Here is a 23,021-nt window from a genome sequence, read left to right as displayed (position 1 = left end):
TAATCACTAATTACAGCACTGGAAAAAGGTGACCCCTGTAGATCTGACAATACCTATAGGCCTACATCTAAATGGGTTAGAAGCTCAATGGAGTGTACACATGGGATCCGAGTACAAAACGGTAAATAGCCAAGCGTACGTTAGTTGTAGAAGTGTACACAGACTGGGTTAATCTCTTCTGGTTGCACAGCCTACACATGTTTGTCACCCCTAGCAGCTCGCTCTTCTCCCTGCTTCCTCACCCCTCAGCCTCCCCTAGAACCTTCACTTTGTCCTGAGGTCACCTCCTTGGTCTGTCAAATGGTCACACTCCTCTACTGCTCGGCCCCTAAGCTGTTGGCTCTGCTGCCTTCAGAGTGCCCAGCAACGTTTTCTGTCTTCTGAGTTCACACAAGAAGTTCTGCAAGGTTCTGTCCTCAGCCCTCAGTTCCTCTGCATCTAAATGCTTCTCCTTGGTCATATTATTTGTAACTTTGGAGTGGGTTATCATTTTTATTCAGATGGTGCTCAGGTCTATTTTAATGTTAAAAGTAAAAGATCCTCAGAGTTTACTCAGGTCCTTACATGCCTCAGTGAAATTAACACCTAGCAGGAACATACTGTATGCAATAAAACGGACGTCATGCTAATTAGCACTAAACCTCAGCTTACGAACACAAGCTCCTTCTCAATCACTCTTGGTAAGGATGTCATCAGACCTTCTTCTACTAGGAATCCTGGTGTCATTTTTGATTCTCCCCTTCCTTATTCTACTCAGATGAATCCAATAAGAAACTTTCTTACTTCCACCTCCGTAAGATATCCCTTGTTCGCTCATTCCTCTCCTTTTCTAAGGCTTGAAAACATGTTCATGCGTTTGTTCTGCATCGGTAACTGTAACTCCCTTTTGGCAGGAGTGCCCTCTAATCTTTTATCACAGCTCCAGGTGGTTCAAAACACTCCTTCAAGAGTCCTTACACAGACCTGCAGCAGTCAGCACATAACGGCCATCCTGCTCCACTTTCAGTGTCTCCCTGTGTCCTACTGGACTGAATATAACTTCTAAAGGTTTAAATGGCTTTGTACCAGACCATATCAATAACATCCTCCGCCACTTTGCTCCTGTCTATCCATTAAGGTCCAGCAATTCTGGTAATCCATTGTTTCCCCAAACTGACCTGTTCTCTATGGAAGACAGAGCCTTCAGCTCTGCAGTGTCCAGACTTTGGAACAACGTATCTAAATTGATGAGATCGGCCGACTCAATTGATTCTTTAAAAAAAACAACTTCACACTTATTTGTTCAGGAAGGCATTGAACGTACCCTGATATTCTGACCCTTCTTCCTGTTTACCCACTTTGTCCAGATGCTCAGGGTAATTTGTGTTTGGATCACAAGCTCTGTTATTTGCTCAGGGTTTCCTTGTAGTTTTTGTACTTTTTATTATATTCTAATTTATTATATCTTCCTCTCCTTCAACACTTTTTATATCCTGCATTTACTGTATCTTTATTTAGTGTTTCATGAGGATATCATTTGTATCCATTGTTCCTTATGCCCTGTTCCTCTTTCTGTATTTCTGTGAAGTGCTTTGAGCATGACAAAGGTGCAGTATTACTATGATTATTATTATGTATCGTCAGATTTCATAATACATTTAATTACGCGTGTTTTTATTTAATTTTGTCTCAAATATTCCTCCATACCTTAAGCTCCTTCAGCCTTCATACCACTTTATGTCTACCCTGGACTCGTATGTGCACCATATACATGAAATAACGGCTCAGGCCTCTGCTTCTTCTCTGCCCATCGGGATTTGTCTCCTTGGCACGTCTTCTCCCTTCTGGACACCATTCCACAAAGCACCTGCTCCACCTGTTTGTCCACTTCATGTCTTTCCCAGGTTTGCAAATGGCTTCCGCCTGAGACGGACAGAGGAGATTAACCAAATTAGGGAACATCTCAATCTACGTCTAAGCACACACAATAGCTGTTCTTGGAAAGCCAGTCTTATTGTAAAAGAGTACAGCGCAATAAACTGAAAATATTCAGAAAATGCCAGTAAACGTTTAAAGCCTGCTTTGTGGACAACAATGCAGAAAAGCAATATAATTACCACATCATTTGCCAAAGCAGTTTGAAGACTTTGAGTTAGAACAAAATGTGGCAAAGAAACGACATCTCATGACAAACCACATTTCGCATTCTTTATGGCTTTTCCGGCTAACATTTCTTTCCATCCCTGGACCCTGGTCCTTCAAGAACAAGCAGATTAATAAACTCTCCACATAACCAGAAAGTCAAAATCACAAACTCTTTTCCAAGAAATGCTGAACTCTTCTGGCAAACAAAATGCAATGTATGCTTAAAAATCCAATCTCAGCCTCAAAAAAAAAAAAAAGAAAAAAAAAAAAAAAACGTGAAAAACAAATCTTGAACTTTAAAATTGAGGAAGAGGGAAAAACACTCAATATACAAAAAAGGCTATACAGAATGGAACCAAATGACTCCAAACATTCTGGGAAAGTACAGAGGAGCAACGCCAAAGAGACGTCGGGCGGTTATTGATGCAATCAGTGGCTGCACTAAATATTAGTGTTAAAGACACTTTCAGACTGCGCTGTGTTTGGAGTTTTTGGATTAGTTTCCTGACAGATGACTTTGCCAACCTTAATAATTAATTCCTCGATGAAATAAAGAATTTCTTGAGTTTGAAGTGTAATAAATGACAAATACTGAGGCCCTCTAATAAATCTAAACTCTGCTTTTCAAGGTAATCGGGGACTGGACGTGTACTGTATATGCGCTCTGTTTTAGGTTCCAGTTTTAGTTCATAAAGCCGCGTGATATGTATAACCCAAACTAGATCTGGAAATGTTGTTGCCTTTTGCCAGTAGAAATGAGTGAAACTGAGTAAACTCGACAGAAAGAAATCATAAGAAAATTCACAACTTTCACAATGCGCTCTCTGCATTTTAAAAGCTAAAAACCTCCATTGAATGGTCCATTAGGGTCCCAGAGCGCGGGACGTGCCAGTTAATCACATTAGTCAAAGTGCCAGACACAGCACAGGAAGGGACATCCTACCAGTATTCTACAATCCGTCAAATTCCAAGGGCAAACCAGGAATGCAACCGGGATAGAACGTCCCAGCAGCCAACACTGCTTGTCATTAGTGGCGTTTCTGTATTAACAGCACAAATAAGTAAAATGCTTGTCTCAGCAATGTAACTTATAAAAACATTCAGCTTTGTCTTCTAAGTGTTTTGTTCAATCTTTCTATCAATGAAATTTCTTATCTTGGAAAAATATGGCTTTCTGTCATATGGTGTGACGATGCGGGTTCTGCTCCATGCTCCCATCCAGCTTCTGGGAATTCTCGAACCCGACACCGTTGGTAATGTCATTGATGAGCTGGACAGTGAGGCACAACAATGAAGCAAGGGGGTGGTGCAAAAAGTGCAAAGTGCTTTTATTAAAAACAACAAAACCAAAACAGTGTTCAAATAAATAAGTGCAGTGTCTCTCAAAGGTCATTAAATAAATAATCCAATTAAAATGAGTGAACTGGTGGAAGTTAAAAACACAACAGAAAAAAAAAATCCTTTAAAACAACGAGGTTAAAAACAATGGTTGGAGGCAGTCTTTCTTAAAAATTACAGCCAGATGTGTTCTTCTACTGGCGGCTCCCCTGCTTCTCCCATTCGGGCCCAGGGAACAGTCGCCCAACCAGCAAATCCAGCTCCCTTCAATACTGGTCCGGTACTGGTCTGGTAGCCCTCCGATACCCAGCTATGTCGGGCTCCAGCCAGACCGAGACTTGGGTTCCTTCCCCATTGGCCAGGGCGCTCACGCTGGGGCTCAACACGCCCAAAGCCTCCACGACTCCGCTTCCTTCAGCGGCCAGTTGACTCCACTAGCGGTGACTCCAGCTCCTCCAAACTGCTCAGCTGGAGCAACCGCTTCAATCAGCCTCCTCCGAGAGTTGGCCAAACACTCCTCCGGGGCTCTCCTACCAGCTGCATTACCGTCCAACCTGCTCTCGCTCTCAAGCAATGACTTTCTCCTTCCTGCCACCTTCTTCATCATTAACCTGCATTCCTTCTCTCTCTTTTTTCCTCTTCTCTTCTTTCTTTCCTCCACCTGACCGCCTTGCACTTCTATTATATGCTCCGGGGACGTGGATCAGGTGTGGCAATCAGCAGCTCCCGGCAACAATTACAGATGCGGATGACTCCTCACCTGTGTACTTAAGCGAGGGCCGTCCGCATCACAAATCACCTGGGAACCGCTCCGGCCACACTACCAAGCCCCCTCTCTAAGCCACGAGTGCAGCGATGGCCTTTGATCTGAGCTGTGGACCCGCTATACCACATATGGATGCTGCCAGCCTGTTTCCTGCTGAGGAGGTGGATCAATTGGCCCTGCAGTGTCCCCTGCAGTGTCCTTCCTTTGAGTGATCGAGCTTGAAGGTATTAAAATGAGAACCACCCGTAGCGATGTATGGCCCTTGGTGGACACTTTGGATTTCACAAATTTTGAATCTTGCACGTATATTTCCAAGCCGCATAGAGCTAAAATCTGCGCATCTCTATGGAGTCTTTGTCTGCTATGATATCTTTCTGTCATTTTAACTTTTGCATCACTACATAACAAGCAGCAAATAAAGTTTAGATAAGCATTGAGACATACACAACATGTTAAAACAGTGCAGCTGTTTTGTAACGGATCAGCAAACTCCTTGATGCTCCAGACAGACGCACAGTTTGCAGTTCAAGTTGCAGTTTGCCTGTGGCTGGCTTTGCCACCTTGAACCCAGGACATCGCTAGCCAAACACCAAGATGGAGTAGTACAATGAAGACACACACACAAGCAAAGTAAGTGTTTCAGTTGAATAGTGCAGGTTCATTCCACAACAGGCAGCTCCCAATAAATAAAAGCAATGCAAATCTTCTTCAATAAATAAATAATCCAATAAATAAACCATAAAAAGAAGTGCTCATAGCAGGAATTAAAATCAGCTCGTAAATAAATAAATAGATCCACAAAATTGACAGAATCAAAGTAAAAATAATCAAAAGTTAAAATCAATCTCTCTCTCAATTCTCCTCCGAGCCTCGTCTCCCCGCTCACCCATCAGGTCTCCGTAGTGAAGCACAGCAGAGATGACAACAAGCTTGATCCTCCATCAGTCGGCTTTTGCCTAAGACACCTCAGCCAGAAACTTCTGGGTTCCTAAACTATAGAATGGTAATCAGACGAGACCTCTATCTAGTAGAAAATTGTGCCTCCACACTCCAGAAACATCCTTCAGCCCTAAAAGACCAGATCTACCAAGGAGGTCCTTCCTACACTCTTAGAGGGACAGCAGTTGCTGTTTGTGACTACACTATATGGCCAAAAAGTACATGGACACCCCATCAAAAGAGTGAATTCATTGTTAACAAGTTCATCAAATCAAACACATGGCCCTGATATGTCCATTGGCAGTAGCATGGATCGTACAGAAGATCTCAGGGACTTTGAATGTGTCAAAGGATGCCACAAGTCAGGAAGTGAAGTTTCTGCTGTGCCAGATCTGCCCTGGTCTACTGCGACTGCCCATATTGTGAATTAGAAGTGTTGAGGAGCAACAACAGCTCAGCCAACAGTGATAGACCACACAAACTTAGAGAGCGGGGCCACCGAGCACACAGTGTAAAAATGGCCTATTGTCTGAGGTGCCACTCATAATAGAGGTCCATACTGCCTCTTAGAGCATCATCAGCACAAGAGGTGTGCATCAGGATCATCTTGAAATGGCTGTCCATGGCCGAGCAGCTGCACACAAGCCTAAGGTCACTAAGTGCAATGCCAAGTGTTGGCTGAAGGGGTGTAGAGCACACCATCACTGGGCTCTAGAGCAGTGGAGACGTGTCATCAGGAGTGATGAATCCTGCTTCACTATTTGGCAGTCTGATGGACCAGTCTGTGCTTGGTGGATGCCAGGAGAACACTAAATTCTGAACTGCTTAGTGCCTACTGTAAAGCTGGTGGAGGAGGGATAATGATGGGGCTTCGGCTCGACGCCTTGGTTCCAGTGAAAGGCCCTGTTAATGCTACAACATACAAAGATATTTTAGACAACTGTGAGCTTTCCCCTTTGTGGCCATAGTTTGGGAAAGACAGCATGACTGTGTCTATGTGAGCAAAGCTAGGTCCATAAAGACATGGAGGAACTTGAGTGGTCTGCATAGAGCCCTGACCTCAAACCTACTGAGCACCTTTGAGATAAATTGGAACAGCCGGGTCTTCTCCTCCAGCATCAGTACCTGACCTCACAAATGCTGTTTTGGCTGAGTGGGAAAACAATTCTACAGACACTCGCCAGAATTTTGGGGAAAGAGGAGTGGAGGCTGTTATAGGGGGGCCAACTCCATATTAACACTCAAGCTCATATACAGTAGGTGTGATTGTCAGGTGTTCACAAACCTTTGGCCATGTTGTGCGTGTGACTTTTAGCAGCCACCTCTAGTGCTCTCTCCTTGGACTTGCATGCTCACATCCATCAGTACCCCTCTTTGCAGCTCTTCTGGGGTATTCGGCACACTCAAAGGACATTCTGCCCAACACTACTTACAGCCAATGCCACTCTCTAAAAGGGAGTGTAAGGACCTGCCCTGGTCCTGTATGGAGAAATTAAGGGCACAGGATTGATGAGCTTGTTTGGATGAATGGCCTTTTCTCATCGAAATTGTTCTGATGTTCTAATGAACCTTTTTGAAAAGGATGAGCTGAAGGAACAACCCTTATGCTGGGCCATTCTTTCTTGCCTGTAATACCTATCAAGACCTCAAACCCCATTACGGGGTTATTCCCTTAATATTTACACTTGTATTCAATAAGTATAGAAAATTATTTCTGGGATATCTCAATTCATTAGTTCTAACCAGAGAAAAAAAATTGAAACACTACCTGTTTTTCCCAACGGACATGGATTGGGTGGATTTGGGTAGCCCTGATCTTCACTGAAGTCTTTGGGAATGTTATCACCAGTCAGCTCCGCCACAATGTTCGGAATATTTCCATAAGGGCCTAAGTGCTGAAGGCCTTCGTGAGCACCTCCTAGTGGAACAAAACAAAGAAAGCACACAAATTCAGAAAAATATCCAATAAAAGAAAAAGCCTGTGAGATTGGCCATGCGTGAGCAACGTCTGTTTGAGATTGCCTCCTGAATAGAAATGTATTAAAATGGAAACCAAAGCCAATCGAAATGTATAGATTTCATTTGGTGGCTTTCTGATAAGAAATGCTTGGGCAAACTGCCACCAGGCTTAGGCCCGGTCCACACTACAAAGCTTCCCTTTAAAATCGCAAACATTTGTCTCCATTTTTGCTTTTCGTCCACACTTCCCTTTAGTTTGCAAACTTCTGAAATTATCCAGAGCTGATATGGTGATACAGTGTGGATGGGCGTAAGCTAAGATTTCTGGTATATACTGACTCCATCGCGCTCTGATTGGTTTACACTTATTATGTTGCTCTTCCTTGATTGGATTCTTCTTGTTAAAAATTTTAATTCCTTGACTGATCACCCTTCACGGAGGCAAAACACGGTGCTTTCCATGGTGCTTGTTTTGCTTACGTGTATACATCAAAATTGCATTTTTGCACGATTTTTAGAAACTCATGCTGCATGTCCGACAGAAATTCTTTTGATCATGCGATCACAACCACTTTCAAACTGCACGTGAAACGATGGTCAAGTGAAATCCGGGCCAATTCAAAAAACAAGTTGATGGCTGCAAAACGTGCCAAAATTGCGCAGTGAATGCCCAGTTTCAGAGGACCAATGCTGCATGCATGCCTAGTGTGAGCAGATGATTACACCATGTGCTTTATCGGTTATTTTAGTATGGATGACAATACAATACTTCTATAAAATTGTTGATTGTTTTCGTTTTAAATTTTTACAGAAAAGCATAGTATTGTAGACATAGCCTAAGTACGACTGTCACTATTGAGTGTGTGGGCATAGCAGCATTGTTAATTTTCCTTTGGCGTAATACATTTTACTCTGTTGGATATGCTTCGCCTTTGTGTCCTTGCTGCTTGAGGATCATTTTTCATTCCAGTAATCAAATAAACATTTTTAAGCAACACGCATACAGGTGATATTCCTCTTCCTGAACCTGACTTACTGCAAAATCTAGAATTTGCTGCACATCAGCCAATTAATAATCACATCCCCAAATCAGAAAAAGTCAGGACAGTAAGGAAAATGCAAATGAAAAAAAAAAACCCCAGTGAATCTTAAATTTGCTTTGACTTTTATTTCATTGCAGACAGTATGAACGCACGATATGTCATGCTTTGTCTGGTCAACTTCATTTCATTTGTTAACATACATCCTTTCCTGCATTTCAGGCCTGCATTGATGACTTTGTAATGTGGCCATTCATTCTCACAACACTTAAAAGATGTTTAGGCGCTGAGGATACCAAGCAGTGAAGCATTTCAGGTGTCATTTTGTCCTGTTCTCCCTGCAAACACATCCTAAGGTGTGCAATGGTACGGGGTCATCATCGTCGCAATTTTCGTTTCAAAATTCTCCACACATCCTCTACTGAAGACAGGTCAGGACTGCAGGTAGTCAGGTCCAGTACCCAGACCTCTCTTCTTCCACAGTCATGTCTTCGTAATGTGTGCAGAATTTGGTTTTGCATTGTCTTGTTGAAAAATGCATGGACATCCCTGGAAAAGATGTCGTCTTGAAGGCAGCATATGTTGTTCTAAAATCTCAACGTACTTTTCTGCGTTAATGCTGCCATCACAGAAGTATAAATTACCTTTGCCAAGGGGACTGACACAACCATGGCTTTTGCACTTGGTGCTGATAACAGTCTGTAGTCCTTTCACCTTTGGTCTGGAGCACACGGTGTCCATGTCTTTCAAAAAAGATCTGGAGTACCGATTCGTCTGAACACAATACACTTTTTCCACCGTGTGATGGTCCATCCCAGATGCCTCCAAGCCCAGATATCTCATGCAGGGGCTTGACTGTGAAGCATTTTGGAGCGTGTGTCACACGCTGACCCCTGCAGAGAGATGGAGAGCACAGAGCAGCTTCTGAATAACGGCAAGGCAGACTCAAGTGGATTTCAATGGGGTAAGCAGCTTAGTTAAGGACTTTTTTTGAAGATGATCCCAACTTTGACAAAGCTCTCCCCTCATTAAAGGTCACTTTTTTCCATGTGCACACACTTTGTAAACTTTCCCAGTTGTTTATATATATCTCTTTATGAGACATTGCTCTCCAGACAAGTGGGTGTTTTCATTCTAATAGGTTTAGAGCCTGTTTAGGTAAACATGCAGTTTCTGTCTAACGAGCGGGTCGGACACAATCCATCTAAATTGCCAGACACAAGACCTCTTCTCAACTTTTATTTTTTTCTTTTTATGATCAAAAACAAGGAAGTGAGCAAAGTGCAAAGCAGGTCAGGGTATGCAGCCAAAATATAAACAGTGTCAAGGAAAAAAAAAGAGCTGTTAACAGTAAAAGTAAAAACAAAAACTGAAGAGTGTCACGAGGTGCTAAGGTTATTTGGCCGGCAATTAGTTTCATAAATCGTGTAAAGTACTGCAGTCTCTCATATTCAGAGTAGATGAAAATTAAAATGCGTTGATAGGATTAATACTTGCAAGGTACTGTGTTTTTTTCCCATTGACCAGGAGCTTCATGTATAAACGGTGCATACTCCCGTTTCCACGCTCAAATCGTGATGTATAAAACCTAGACTTGGTGTAAAGCCACACACATTTTCACGGTAGCTCCAACCCTGGCATACGCAAGTTCTCTGCTTGGTTTTGCACCCAGCGTCAAAGCAGTGCTTCTGTTCCAGTGTGATTTCCCTCTCTTTTTTAGATTCATATCCCTGATGTGACTTTATCAAGTACACTGAAATTAACTGCATATTGTTTATTAGTTTAAGGCATCTGATTGTAATTAACCTGTAGCAATATAATGGTCCACAGAATGGTCAAACTATTCTAAATACCATAACTGCTTTAGCGTTGTTACTCTCACTGCACCACTCTGACTATTTATATGACTGTATCTGAGTGTGGAATCACAGCTCTACAGCAGCTGATCAGAAAGAGAATTATCGGTATACAGCATCAAACACATGCTGCCTCCACCATGCTGTCTATTTGAACTGCTCTCATATGGCAAACGCCTCAGAGCCTTTCCTGTACGGACCTCGCGGATCAGATACAGTTTCATCCCAAGAGCTCTAAACACACTCAATCAGTCCATCAAGTGCTCCTTGTAGAACTGTTTGTACTTATTAGTGCAATCGCCTCACTGTAAACTTGCGATACAGTTATAATATTGCACAACCTGTGCTACTTTATAAAGCGCATATTTACATATGATGATGATATCATTTTTAAGATGAAATGCAGCAAAATATGTTTATTACATTATACAGATAAAATGTTAACATCATTTAAATAATCTACATTGTTAATAATTAAACATGTGAGCACACAGTGTCGCAGTGCTTGCAAGGAGCTGGCGCTCCGTTCAGGAATGGTTCCTGCCTCGCGCTATATTCTTGCTGGGGCTGGCGCAACACTGGAAGGAAAGATGGATAGAATAATTAAACATGAACTACAAAGATATTTCAATGTTCCTTAAAAGTTTTGAAGAATTGCCATTCTAAGCTTACAGATGGCTTAACGTTTATTACAGAACAGATTGAGTGGTGATTGGTTACTTGGAGAAAGAAAGTAAGGAAAGGAATTGGAGGTTAGTACGTTTGAAAGAAACAGTATTGCTACAATAAATTATTTCATCGAAGGTTGCGCACTGCTCAGCAAGCATCTTGCATGAGACATGAACAATCATTGCGTCACTGTGTTCCCATGTTTAATAACATGCTTTAACTCCTGTCATCATGAAAATGATATTAAGTATACATCTCACTATTTTAATTATTCATAGAACTGTAATATCACGAATGTAATGGATTCTGTGTCCTGTCAATCTTAAGAAGCACATAGTGATTCACACACATAGAGCACATAGAAGAACACGTACAAAATAAAACATTTAATGTGCTACTTTAGTTATGATGGGATTTGTGAAACTAGTAAATTAAATGATTTTAGGATGAAGTTTATGATGTTCTACTTTAATGACAAAATAAACTACGTGATTAAAGTGTAAATTTCAAGATTAAAGTTGACATTTCGTGCTTTTTTCCCACTGTGTGCCTATTTTTTTTTCTCTATACCCTAATAAGCTTTCATATGACACTCAGACAGTGGGCTATGACTCACCTTTTCACAGCAATTTTGATATCTGACAACTTCTTTTTTATTTCGGACACTGTGCGACTTTGTGAACTTGAGCTTTCAAGTTTCTCTGACACGCTATGTCATTTGATCAACTTCCTTTTGTTGTTTATGCCACTGTTTAAACCAACAAATAGTACATTTTTCCTTGCCTCCACTTGGTATTCGCTGAAATTCTTCTATTTTTCCCTGTGCTTTTGCCATTGCCTTTTCACAGAACACTGAGCTTAAGGGCTGTTTATATTGATTTGCATATTCAAAGAGGCGTAATTCTGGGAGGAGTTTGGGTGGGGCAGCAGGCGTGTGCACATGCGTCACTTTTCATGCTGGAATCTGTAGACGGGGACAAGGAAGTTTGGGCTGACCTGCTTGGCCTGCTGCCACTGTGACCCTCACCAGAAAAAGTATTTTTGAAGATTAGAGGAGAAGTTGCATAGAGGTATGAATTAAGGCTAACTGCTAACAAGCTTTATTTTCCATATCTCCTTTCTGTAGTGAGTGATTTCCTAATATACAAGCATAATGCAATTGTAGTAGAGTGACTCAATGGTGGGGATTGGTCCAGCTTGGCTTCACCATCACTGCTGTCATTATCTTGAATGCACCGATGTGTGAAAGTTCAGCACAAACAGCCACTCCTCTGGACAGGTGATGCAAATGCAACTAGAAAGAGGAGCATGTTCAAGAAAGCACATCTGCTCAACTACTGCAGTGTGATGGCCCTCAAGATAGGAAAGATACCGAAAACAAGCAATGAAGCAACCAAGAACAAAGCTTTGGTCAGTCACTAGCCATTTAGACTTTCTGACTTTGAGGAGAACACACAGCTAACAATCCATGCATTTACAATTCATAGCATGAAATGTTACCGTTGTACCGTCATATCTTTAATGACTCATTTATTTTCTAGCAAGTGCTGGCATCAAATGTATGCATTCTCTTCATAGAATTGAAGAATAAATGAAAAAAAAATGAATTATTGAATGAAATAACAGATAACAATGAAAAATCCCTAAAAAAAGACCCGAGACGAGCTACTAGTGTGATTCCAGGACTTTGAGGTAAGATTGATGGAGCTGCATCCTTCAGTGCGGGATTAGGATTAGTTATTTGACAGGACACAGTGAAAGGTGGCCGAGGTAATGTCATAAAACCTTACAAGGTGAATCAGTGTAGATACAAGGGCACCTTTAATGTGCCGATAAACTACTGAGTCTGGAGCTGGGAAGAATATGGGCAGAGAGACGTGTATGCAGGAAGACTGCTATGTACTGCACTCAAATACTGGGCGTTTATTTTTATGTCCTTGGACACAGTTTGGAAATGAATTGGCTATTCAACAGCCCCTTCTTTCCTTTTTTGTTTTTTTCCAAACTACAGGAGGAGAAATAATAGCATGTGCTGGTCAGTGTGGCCCCCTGGTGGCCAAGCAGTTGAACTGTAAATCATAAGGTTCATTCTCCTGCACTACTGACCCAAAGTTGCCAGGACTGACATTTAACAGATTGGTAAGCAGTTATCCTTTACATGGAGTTCACTACAAAATGGCACGACGTGAAGTGAATGTGTTAGTTACATTTGCTTTGTGACTGGCCTGGTTAACGCGTGTTAGACATGAGTTTGCGATACAGAAAAGTCATAACAACATTGATGGACTGAAAGCCAGAAGTCTACGTGACCATCATCATCAGGTCCTTCCATGAAAACCCTAAATACAAAGAGGACTATTTGACTTATGTTAGGTAGATTGCCCAGAGGGGACTGGGCGGTCTCGTGGTCTGGAATCCCTACAGATTTTATTTTTTTTCTCCAGCTTTTGGAGTTTTTTTGTTTTTTCTGTCCACCCTGGCCATCGGACCTTACTTATTCTATGTTAATTAATATTGACTTATGTTTATTTTTTATTGTGTCTTCTATTTTTCTATTCATTTGGTAAAGCACTTTGAGCTACATTTTTTTGTATGAATATGTGCTATATAAATAAATGTTGATTGATTGATTGATAACGTCTTACAGGTCCTTTAGGACAGTAGTTGTCATTCAGCCTTAACCTTGTGAATATAATGGTAATAGTCATCATTATACCTGCAATAAACAATAATGATTTTGATGCTCTAATTAGATGCACAGCTACATTTAAGTGCACTGTGATAATATTGGGACCCTGGGAAATGGCGGCTCTGCCAAAGTCACTACACATGCAGTCCGGTGGCAGGGGAGGTATCACATTGTGTCCACACAGGTCCTAAGAGTTTGATCGGCACCTCGAGTGAGACGCGGCAGAGACTGCAGAACTGCTGAAATTAGAGCCGGGCAGCACAAGAGCTGGAAGATCCCTCAGAGAAGCAAGACACACACGGAAATGTCGAAGCCGAAGGGAGCCAGGATTGAGAAAAAAAGAAAGGGCACCACTTTTTTTGTGTGGCTCTTCCTCACCAGCCAGGCAGGTTTGCTAGCCTTGTCTTTGGTAGGTGCCCATCTTTCCAGTCTCTGCTTTACCAGTTCTGCATCCTGCTTGGCTTTTCAGTGGGAGGATATCTCATTGTGAAGGCAACTCCATTAAACAGGAATAATGTTTTTCTGATCATTTATGTCTTTTAAAATGATTATTTATCTAAGGAGAAAAAACAAAGCCTTTTATTTTTAAGTGGCATAAGAAGCTTTTCCCACCCTATCAGTAAAGTAGAGCAGCATTGTTGCCTTAACTGTTAATTGATTAACTCTGTACATTCATACATTTATTTATTCATTCAGGACTGGGTTGTGGGGGCAACAGTCTTAGCAGTGAGGCCCAGACATCTCTTTACCCAGCCACACTTGCCATCTCATGCTGTGGGATCCCATGGCCATCTGGGGGATGTAATCTTCCCAGCAAGCTCTGGGTTCTCCCCAGGGTCTCATTCTAGCTGGTCATGCCTGTAAAATATCCAAGGGAGTCATCTGTATCAGATGCCCGAACCACCTCAACTGGCTACTCTTCATGCACATGGATCAGTGGTTCTACTCCGAGGCCATCCTGGACATTGGCACTCCTCACCCAGTCTCTAAGGGAGAGCCCAGCCACCCTACAGATAAAGCTCATTTCAGTTACTTGTATCCACGATCTCGTCCTTTCAGTGATTACCCAATACTCTTGACCATAAATGAGGGTACTGACGTAGATCGACTGATAATCTGAGAACTATGCCCTCTGACGTAGCTCCTTCCTCACCATTATGGATCGGTATTGGAATGGGATATGTTGAGGTTTCATTTCAGGAGTCAACATTCTGGGCACCCAACATGTTTATCTGTTCATGAAGAGGTGAGGTGACACATAACTAATCACTATGGTGTATGTTATCACACAGATCATTTATGTTTTGATTCTCTATTACAATTCCCTCTACAGTAGAAACAGTGTCATCTGTCGTCTGTGTCGAGGCTGGCCAAACGTTGGGCCTTCTTCAAGAAACGTTGTGCCACTATGGAATTGTACAGGTCAGTGTCATGTCATATCATTATCTAACTCGCTTAATTCAGACCAGGTGTCGTTGTGCTGAAGCCAATCCTGGCTAGCAAAGGGTGAAAGGCAGGAACAAACCCTGGACAAGGGGCCAGTCCATCGTGGGGCGAACACACACACACACACACTCATCCCATTAGGGCCAATTTAGCATCACCAATTCACATAACTTCCATGTCTTTGGACAGAGGAGGGAAGTCAGAGCACCAGGAGGAAACCCACACAGACACAGCGAGAACATGCAAACTCCACACAAGGAGGACCTGGCACACTAACATAAGTCCCTTTGAGGCAGCAGCGCAGTACGGCACACAACTCTGTGTTTCTTTTTTAATCGTTTACCTGAGGAGTAAACTATGAAAAATAATGGAGGTTAAATAAAATCAACCAAATGCTGATCAAAAATCAAAGAGGATGAATCAGAAAAAAACATCAGAAATAACCTAGAAACAAAATATTTTAAACAAAAACACTAACTTTAACTTATGCTATGGCCATTGTTAGTTGTCTTTTTAAGACTCTGCTGTCGTTTTGATGATAATCATCTCCCTGGGGTTCAGTACAGTATTGATTTTCTAATGAGGGTCCTCACTCCAGGCAGCTTGAGAACCCCTGCTATGGCTCATGTGAAGACTGTGAGCGTGTAAGGGGACTGGTCCAGGTACAGGATGACATGGTGGCTTCACATCACAGACTCAGCACTGTCTGCATGGTGTTTGCTTGTTTCTCCTGTGCACTTGTGGACTTTATCCCACATCCCAAAGACGTTTAGATTAAGTTGACTGATGGGTCTGAATGGTGACCCATTTTAGTATGTGGACAGACTTTCTGTTTTGGACTGAAAAAATAGATCCAGGAATGCTAAGAACACTCACACAGTTAACCTCGCTAATCCAGGGTGAAGCTCTTAATAAGACGACAGGCCGTTTTGCTTTCCGGCTCGCCACTGCCTGCGCCTCTTTTGAATTATTGATACTCAGCTATTGAGGCCTTTAACTGCACACCTAAGGCAAAGTGACTCTCTTTTTAATCTAACAGCGCCCTCTGCTGGCTTCCTTAGTTTTGACTCAGCCTATGTCGCATACAGCATTTCTCGCTCTCCTGATTGTTGATTGTTGGAGACACTGGAGTGGAAACTGCCGGAGGGTTTTGTGCTCCATTGTACCCTTTTTTAAAAATAATAATAAAAAAAAAACAACAACACCAGACGTGCGCCCCTGGATTTACGTCAGAAGACGGAGGTAACAACGTCAATAGTCTGGCTGGCCTTCTCTTGGGGGATTGTCACAGATACTACGTGTGAAACGTCAGTGAGGCTCGGTGTGAAGACGCTGTATGGCTTTACTGGTTGGGCGTCATTTTGGTTGACTCACAGCTCCTTTTCTTTCTCGTTTCTAAAGGGTTTGCATGGCAGTTCACTTGTTTCCAGTCCCTCTGTACTTGGATGACTTGTTGATTTTGACCTAAATCCTTTCAGCTAACTCTCCTCTTTATTTCTCCACTGGCTTCTTCACATGTAAACGTTTCCCTGTCAAGATCCTGGATATGATCAGAGGGTCATATAACCTGAGGAGGGCTGCCAAAGGTGGTGTGAAAGTGAACTCCTGGAGCCAGAATGGCCATCCAGACAGGCATAGGTCACCAAGTAAGGCCTTTGCAGAGAACTTCTTCAGGCGGCCCCTCGAGGTACACAGGTAACTCGAATTGTGTGGCTGGGAACAGTGGCTTTGTTTTGTTACTTTGTGCTCTAGATCAGCGTTTCTCAACCTATTCCCATGTGTGGGGGGTCCCCCTTGATGAATCGTGGTCAGTCATCAGGGAGGGGTTGGAATGAGCACAGCGGTAACCCATTACAGACAAAAGTATCTTGCAGCCCACCAGTGACAGCCCCCAGTGGCTGAGAAACACTGCTCTAGATAAATCACTTCCTCCTTGCATTGCCTAAAATAAAATCGGGGTTTCAAGTCAGTGGGTGCGCACCTTTATGTTTAAAGTGAACTGACAACTGGATTTTACCTGGGTAGTTCCAGTTAACCCCCCAAAAATTCTGAGGATGTTATTTTTTAGTAGCACATACCCCACCTGTAATGTACTGATAGGTTAGGGCAGCTTTTTTTCAAAATGTTGACCACTGTGAACATCTGCCACTCCAAATTCTCCCATATTCCAGTTTGGCTTTGGCAACATTTCCATACCTTTTAGCACTATTTGGGAGTGCTTGGAGCTATAGTTGATTTCAGCAGCTTTGGACAGCACAGGGCAGAGACCAACCCTGGACCAGGCACCCATCTGTCACAAAGTACGGTGACATGCAGAGAGCTGCGCTTCCATGGACTAATGGCAGCGCCAGGATGGTACAGAATCTTGACATTTGTGTAGCAGTTAGGTCCTACTGATGATGGATAAGCACATCAACACTACAGACTTGGCTCAAACAAAACACAAGACAGAGGAAAATAAATGTTATCAGTAACTCTGATGTGCCCTTTTGTCCACTAGAGGGCAGCATATGCCAAACTCATGAGGCTACTGGATAGAACAGCTAGTGGGGAGCTCCCAGTATAACACTGTGGTACGGGAAACAAGCAGGAACATTAATGCTGCGTTCTATTTTCCTCAGAAGTTCAAGATGGGAATGAGTTCAGTCCCAAGTTGACTGTTCCAGTAAAATAGTCAGAAAACCAATATAGACACATCCAGAAAAACCTTGGTTGTGCTTGCTGAATCAGGATAAACAGCAGCCGATAACACATTACTTAGTATTTTGTGTATCCAAACAGCACAGCAACATGTCCACAAGTGGACAGCGATCTGTGTGCGGCTGATTTAAGAGACACAAATAGACTAAAGTGCTACTAAACAGTATAATACGACAGCTTTCACTGAAGTGTGAGGTGTACGTCACCATTTTGGATTGATGTCATGACCTGAAGTCAGACAAACTCGGACTTGACAGATCGACCAGCCCTAAGTTCCTGAGTTGGAAATCCTACTTAAGGGGGCTGTTCGAGTTGAAAATTCCAACTTCCCATTTCAAATGGAACACAGCATTAGTACTACTAGGGGAAGCCAGTGATGGGAGGATGAAGCCCCATGAAGCTTCTCTTTGAATTTGACATCTAGTGGTTTACAGAAATCAATGCAACCAGGTAGCCAGTATCTCACAAGCCTGTGTTTGTGAACGCTACGTGTGTTAATTTTGATTTTACGATAGACATGCTGTCATTAAAATCCACCTAAGCATCTGTGTATCTCTGTATCTGTGTATATATTGGTTGCTGTGTATCTTGTCATTCCAACAGATGGCACGTCACACACGTTCGTAGCAATAAAATACATTGCATTTGCTTTTCCAACAAAAGGAGCATCACAAACATTAACACTGCATTTACAAATCTGATACAAATGGCATATAACAGAGACATATGCATTGCATTTCTCATTCCAACAGATGGCACATCAAAAAATTTGTATTAATGCAAATGTTTGTGATGTGCCATCTGTTGGAATGACAAATGTAATGCATTTTATTACTAAATTAGCAAAATACCCGCTCTTCGTAGTGGAAAAGTAGTGTCTTAAAGAAGTTATGAAAAAGAAAAGGAAACATTTTAAAAATAACGTAACATGATTGTCAATGTAATTGTTTTGTGACTGTTATGAGTGTTGCTGTCATCAAGGATTTGATTATCATTATTTCTTTCAATCAGGTTCGTATTTGGAGGATGTGTTGTGTTCAAGTTATATTCCGTGTTTGTCAATCGTTGTAAAGATAACAGGTTTCATTCATCGAAGTGTTCACTACCCAAATCGGTACTCCTGAATCTAAGATGTTTAACAGGCATTCCCGGTATTAAGTTGTGGATTTGCCTGTGAATATTTAGCGGCAGCGTGTCTATGAACGTAATTTAAACTTAAGCTTTACACCTTGCTTTCCTATTGATATGTCTACAAAGGCTTGTTCAGCGTCAGAGGGTTGTTTGTCTCCTACTGCATCAATAAACAGCTTGACTTCCTCTTTATCTGAGACATCACACACTGCATGCACAGGTTTACCTTTCCCAGTCCTGCAAACTTTAGCGAAGTGGTTCAATTTACCACATTTTTTTGCACTGTCTTCCTTTAGCTGGACATTGACTTTCTCCACCGTGTGCTTTGTTTCCGCAGTAGCTGCACTTAAGAATATGCTTGTATGCGTCACTCGCTTCATATTCTTTTGCTGCCGTCTCAATTGTGTAATGCGTTTTTTGTTCAGTGCTCTTTGGAGCTCTTGCTTGTTGTCTGCATACTGCGTTCACAGTCAGTTCACGTGAGCCTCTCAGAGTACATGCATCGAAGGTTCTCAGCTGTGCTTGTGCTATCTTGTGCGATCTTGTGATGTCCACGGCTTTATTTAATGTTAGCTAAGACCCGGCACTTAAAAGTTTCTCTCGCACTTTTGCTGAGTTTTTGCCAAACACTAGTCTATCCCTGACCATCTCATTTTTGTTTGCATTAGCACAGTCCTTCACCAGCGAATATTTAGCGGCAGCGTGTCTATTGGATTGCTGCTGACGGACGGCCTTATATGGGCAGGCACTCAATTATATGGGCAGGCACTCAATTACATGGGCAGGCACTCAATTACGTGGGAGGTGTGATGATGGGGGATGCAACTCCGCCTCAAACAGCGACCGAGCTGCAGGCTATGGTCATATATATGTACTGTAAGTAATTAGGATTCAGTTATGGCCATTATGCGTAAAATTTTGAAATGAAACCTACTTAACTTTTGTAAGTAAGCTGTAAGGAATGAGCCTGCCATATTTCAGCCTTCTACCTACATGGGAAGTTGGAGAATTAGTGATGAGTGAGTCAGCCTGTCAGTCAGTCAGTCAGTCAGTGAGGGCTTTGCCTTTTATTAGTATAGATAAAACAGATGGCGCACCTCTAGGTTTACCACTGAGGTCTACAGGTATGTTGACTATTTAGATTTCAACTCCTCTTAGATGGGTAGCACAGTTAGTGGTGCAGTAAACATACGTTTTAGTATTGCCAATAACTTTCTACAATAAAAAATGTTTAAATGTAATGTCCTAAAGATATAATTTGTTGCCATTATGAATATTGTAGCACCACACAGGGGGTGCTGGAGCCTGTCTCAGCAAGCAGAGGAGTGCAAGGCAGGAACAAACCCTGGACATGGTGCCAGTCTATTGCAGGGTGAACACACACACACACACGCCTTGGCCAATTTAGCTTTGGCAATTTGCCCACCCTGCATGTATTTGGAAAGCAGAAACCCACACAGACATGGAGAGAATATACAAACTCCATGCTGCGAGCACGCTGGACACAAATGCTGATCTCCTATCTGCGAGACAGCAGTGCTATCCACTGTGCAACTCTGGTGCCCCAAGAAGAGAGTGAATTCGAAAAATACAGAAAACTTGCATTTCTTCTGAAGTTCTCGCCTGTGAAGAAGTGGGTAACCACCCAGCAGTAACAGGAGCTCCTCTGGAGGCCCTTTGTGTTTAATGAGGCTAATCAGCGGATACGTAAACCCTTAAAGTGTTTTTTTTTTAAACCACCACACACTGAAGGAGTTTCCTAAGGACTGGAAAATGTTATCTAAGTATATAAAAAGGCAAACGGTCTGATTCAAGTAGCTATAGGCCAGAATTTTGAGTAAAACTATGGAAGCAATTATTGAGGAAAAAATGGCGAATCACACGGCAAGAACAGGTGCGTTAGTAAACAGTCACAACCGGGAAACACCAGGCAGCTAAGGGTTAAGAACTTTTTTAAGAATTAGGTGATGTTAAAAGTGGTGCCCCTCATGGGTCAAGTGCTGAGGCTGCTGCTGCTTTGCATATTTATACATAAATGGAGAAGGATATCAATAAAAAGCTGGTTAAGTTTGATGACCCTAACCCTGCATTAGGTGGTATGATAGATAATTTAGGATCAGATGAATCATCACACAGGGACCTGGGCAGCGTACAAGCCTGGGCAGATTTGTGGCAGATGACATTTAATGTAAGTAAATGTGAAGGATTACACATAGCAAGAAAAATGCAAGGTTGGGAGATCAGAAACCTGAAAGTACGCCTTATGAGAAGCACCTGAGAGTCGCAGTGGACTGGTCACTCGCTACATCCAGTCAAGTTCTATAGATAGCACCCTGATGTGTGGAGCACAAGTAAAGGTGTTGTTATGCTGTGACTGTAGGCCACAGCCATTACCTGGGTACACTCCCAGTGTCTGCTTAAAAGGAGCCACCTCACGCCATTCGGGAAGCCAGAGTCGGGAGGAAGAGGAATGAAGCTTGCCAGGAGGAGTGGAGGCAGATGACAAAGAGAGAAGGACCGTGTACTGGTGCTTATTTACAGGCCATCTTAACGCATGGGCCCCATGCTAATCTATGTATGTTGTGTAAGCAGGGGCCCTAATGCAGTACTTTGCCCAGGGGCTGTTAAGACGGCCCTGCTTGTTTGTACTGTGCTGCTGTGGAGAGCAACAGAAAAGTGTTTCCCCACTGTAAATAAAGAGTCTTGTGTGTTGCACCTGCGCCAGTCTGTGTCAGGTTGGCACGGCTGTATGTGCCCCGGGTTTCCACAATGCTTTAAGGTTTGTAACACTCTAGTGAGGCCTCATCTGGAGTTTGGTGTGCAGTTTCGATCTCCATGCCATTAAAACAGACATAGCAGCACTTGAGAAGATCCAGAGAAGAGCAACTAGGTTGAGGTCTGAGCTATGAGGAGAGACGGAGCGAGATGAACCTTTTCAGTTTAAGCCAACAGAAATGAAGATGGGATACGACTGAAGTGTTTTAAATTATGAAAGGAATTAATTAGTATGGTGGATCCAGGCTGTGGCTTTAAAAAAAATTCTTCAACAAGAACATGTGGAAGCATTTGGAGATTCACACAAGTGTGTTAGAAAGGTTTTGTGCACAGAGAGAACCTCAGACACATTTAATTAGTGACCAAGTCGTTTGACTGAGGGAACCTTCAGCTCTTGATTTTGGAGAATCTAGCAGGAATGTGATTGTTGGGTTTGTTGGGCTTAATGGCCTGCTCTCATCAAACTGTGTTAAAGTTCATTCTCTAGAATACCAGTATATATTCTCGAAAGCCATTGACTTTCAAACAAGAGAAGTGTCTCCCTCAACCATAGGAATGGTTACAGTTTTTGTTTAAGATAATGGAATTACCTTCAATACTCTGTGGTCCCACAAGATTTGTGGCCTGATGAGCGGGGTACTCCACCCTGGGCCGAGCTATACCCAGCTGTTCCATGACTCCATGCAGCAGTCGCTGAATATCAGCCTCAGATACTTGGTCTGGGGAGCGTATGCTGTGACTGGACACCAGAGCCCATCCACTTGCTATGATGAGCAAGAGCCCACGATGAAGACCAGTGAGGGAGCCCATAGTGAGGGAAATCTGTAAGAAAAAGGTAAAGCCAGCCAGTCATACCACTGTAGTCATTGTGATGCTCAGACAATGGCTGTAAGGCTACTGATTGGTCAGTCATTCTTATCCATTCTGGGCGTCCCTTTGTTCCAAGATGGCTCTCTGAGCTCAGAAAGGAAAGACAGTTGACTCTTTGCCCTCTCTTTGGAATACATGGACTTTATTACTGTATGGATTGTACAACCACAAGTTCAAACAAATTGGGACAATATGGAAAATGCTAATCAAAACAAAAAGGAGTGGTTTTGGAAATTCTATCCACCCTGCACTACTGAAAGCACTACAGCGACACAGTATTTGATGGTTTTACCATTTCATGTTTTGTTTATTTTTAACATACACACTCATGTCAAATGTGATGATCCTGCTCCAAAAAAGAGTTTCCCACTGTGCCACGTCACCATTTCTTTTAATAACATGTATGAAAGATTTGGGCACTGAGGACACAAGTTCCTTCAATGGAGACAGCAGACGTTTCCCACTTCATCCATTAGGCAGGCCTTCAGCTGCTCAGTTGCCGAATTTTGTACTTCATAATGTGCCGCGCGGTCAGGACTGCTTATGCCAGCCATGCATTTGTAATCCGGGCAGCATGTGCTTTGGCTTTCTACATTAATGACAGACATGCAAGCTACCCATGCCATGGGCACTTTCACACTGCCATGGCATGACAGATGCTGGCTTTTGGAGAAACAGCAGAATATCCCAGCACTCTTCTCAGGAAATTTGCTCCATGG

General features: G+C 42.6%; 1 protein-coding gene across 1 annotated transcript in view; it reads right to left on the bottom strand.

Annotated features, from left to right (window-relative positions):
- Positions 1 to 23,021, bottom strand: part of LOC120518742 (neuroendocrine protein 7B2) — a 67,865-nt gene that overhangs the window by 38,118 nt on the left and 6,726 nt on the right. Inside the window, exons 2-3 of the mRNA XM_039741686.1 lie at positions 22,023 to 22,254; positions 6,936 to 7,085 (exon numbers count right to left, since the gene is read on the bottom strand). Coding sequence (XP_039597620.1) covers positions 6,936 to 7,085; positions 22,023 to 22,242 — 370 coding nt within the window. The 5' untranslated portion in view covers positions 22,243 to 22,254. The remainder of the gene's footprint in view (positions 1 to 6,935; positions 7,086 to 22,022; positions 22,255 to 23,021) is intronic.

This window comes from Polypterus senegalus, chromosome 18 (assembly GCF_016835505.1).
Source record: "Polypterus senegalus isolate Bchr_013 chromosome 18, ASM1683550v1, whole genome shotgun sequence".
Taxonomy (NCBI): domain Eukaryota; kingdom Metazoa; phylum Chordata; class Cladistia; order Polypteriformes; family Polypteridae; genus Polypterus; species Polypterus senegalus.
This window is presented reverse-complemented; position numbering and strand designations above follow the sequence as displayed.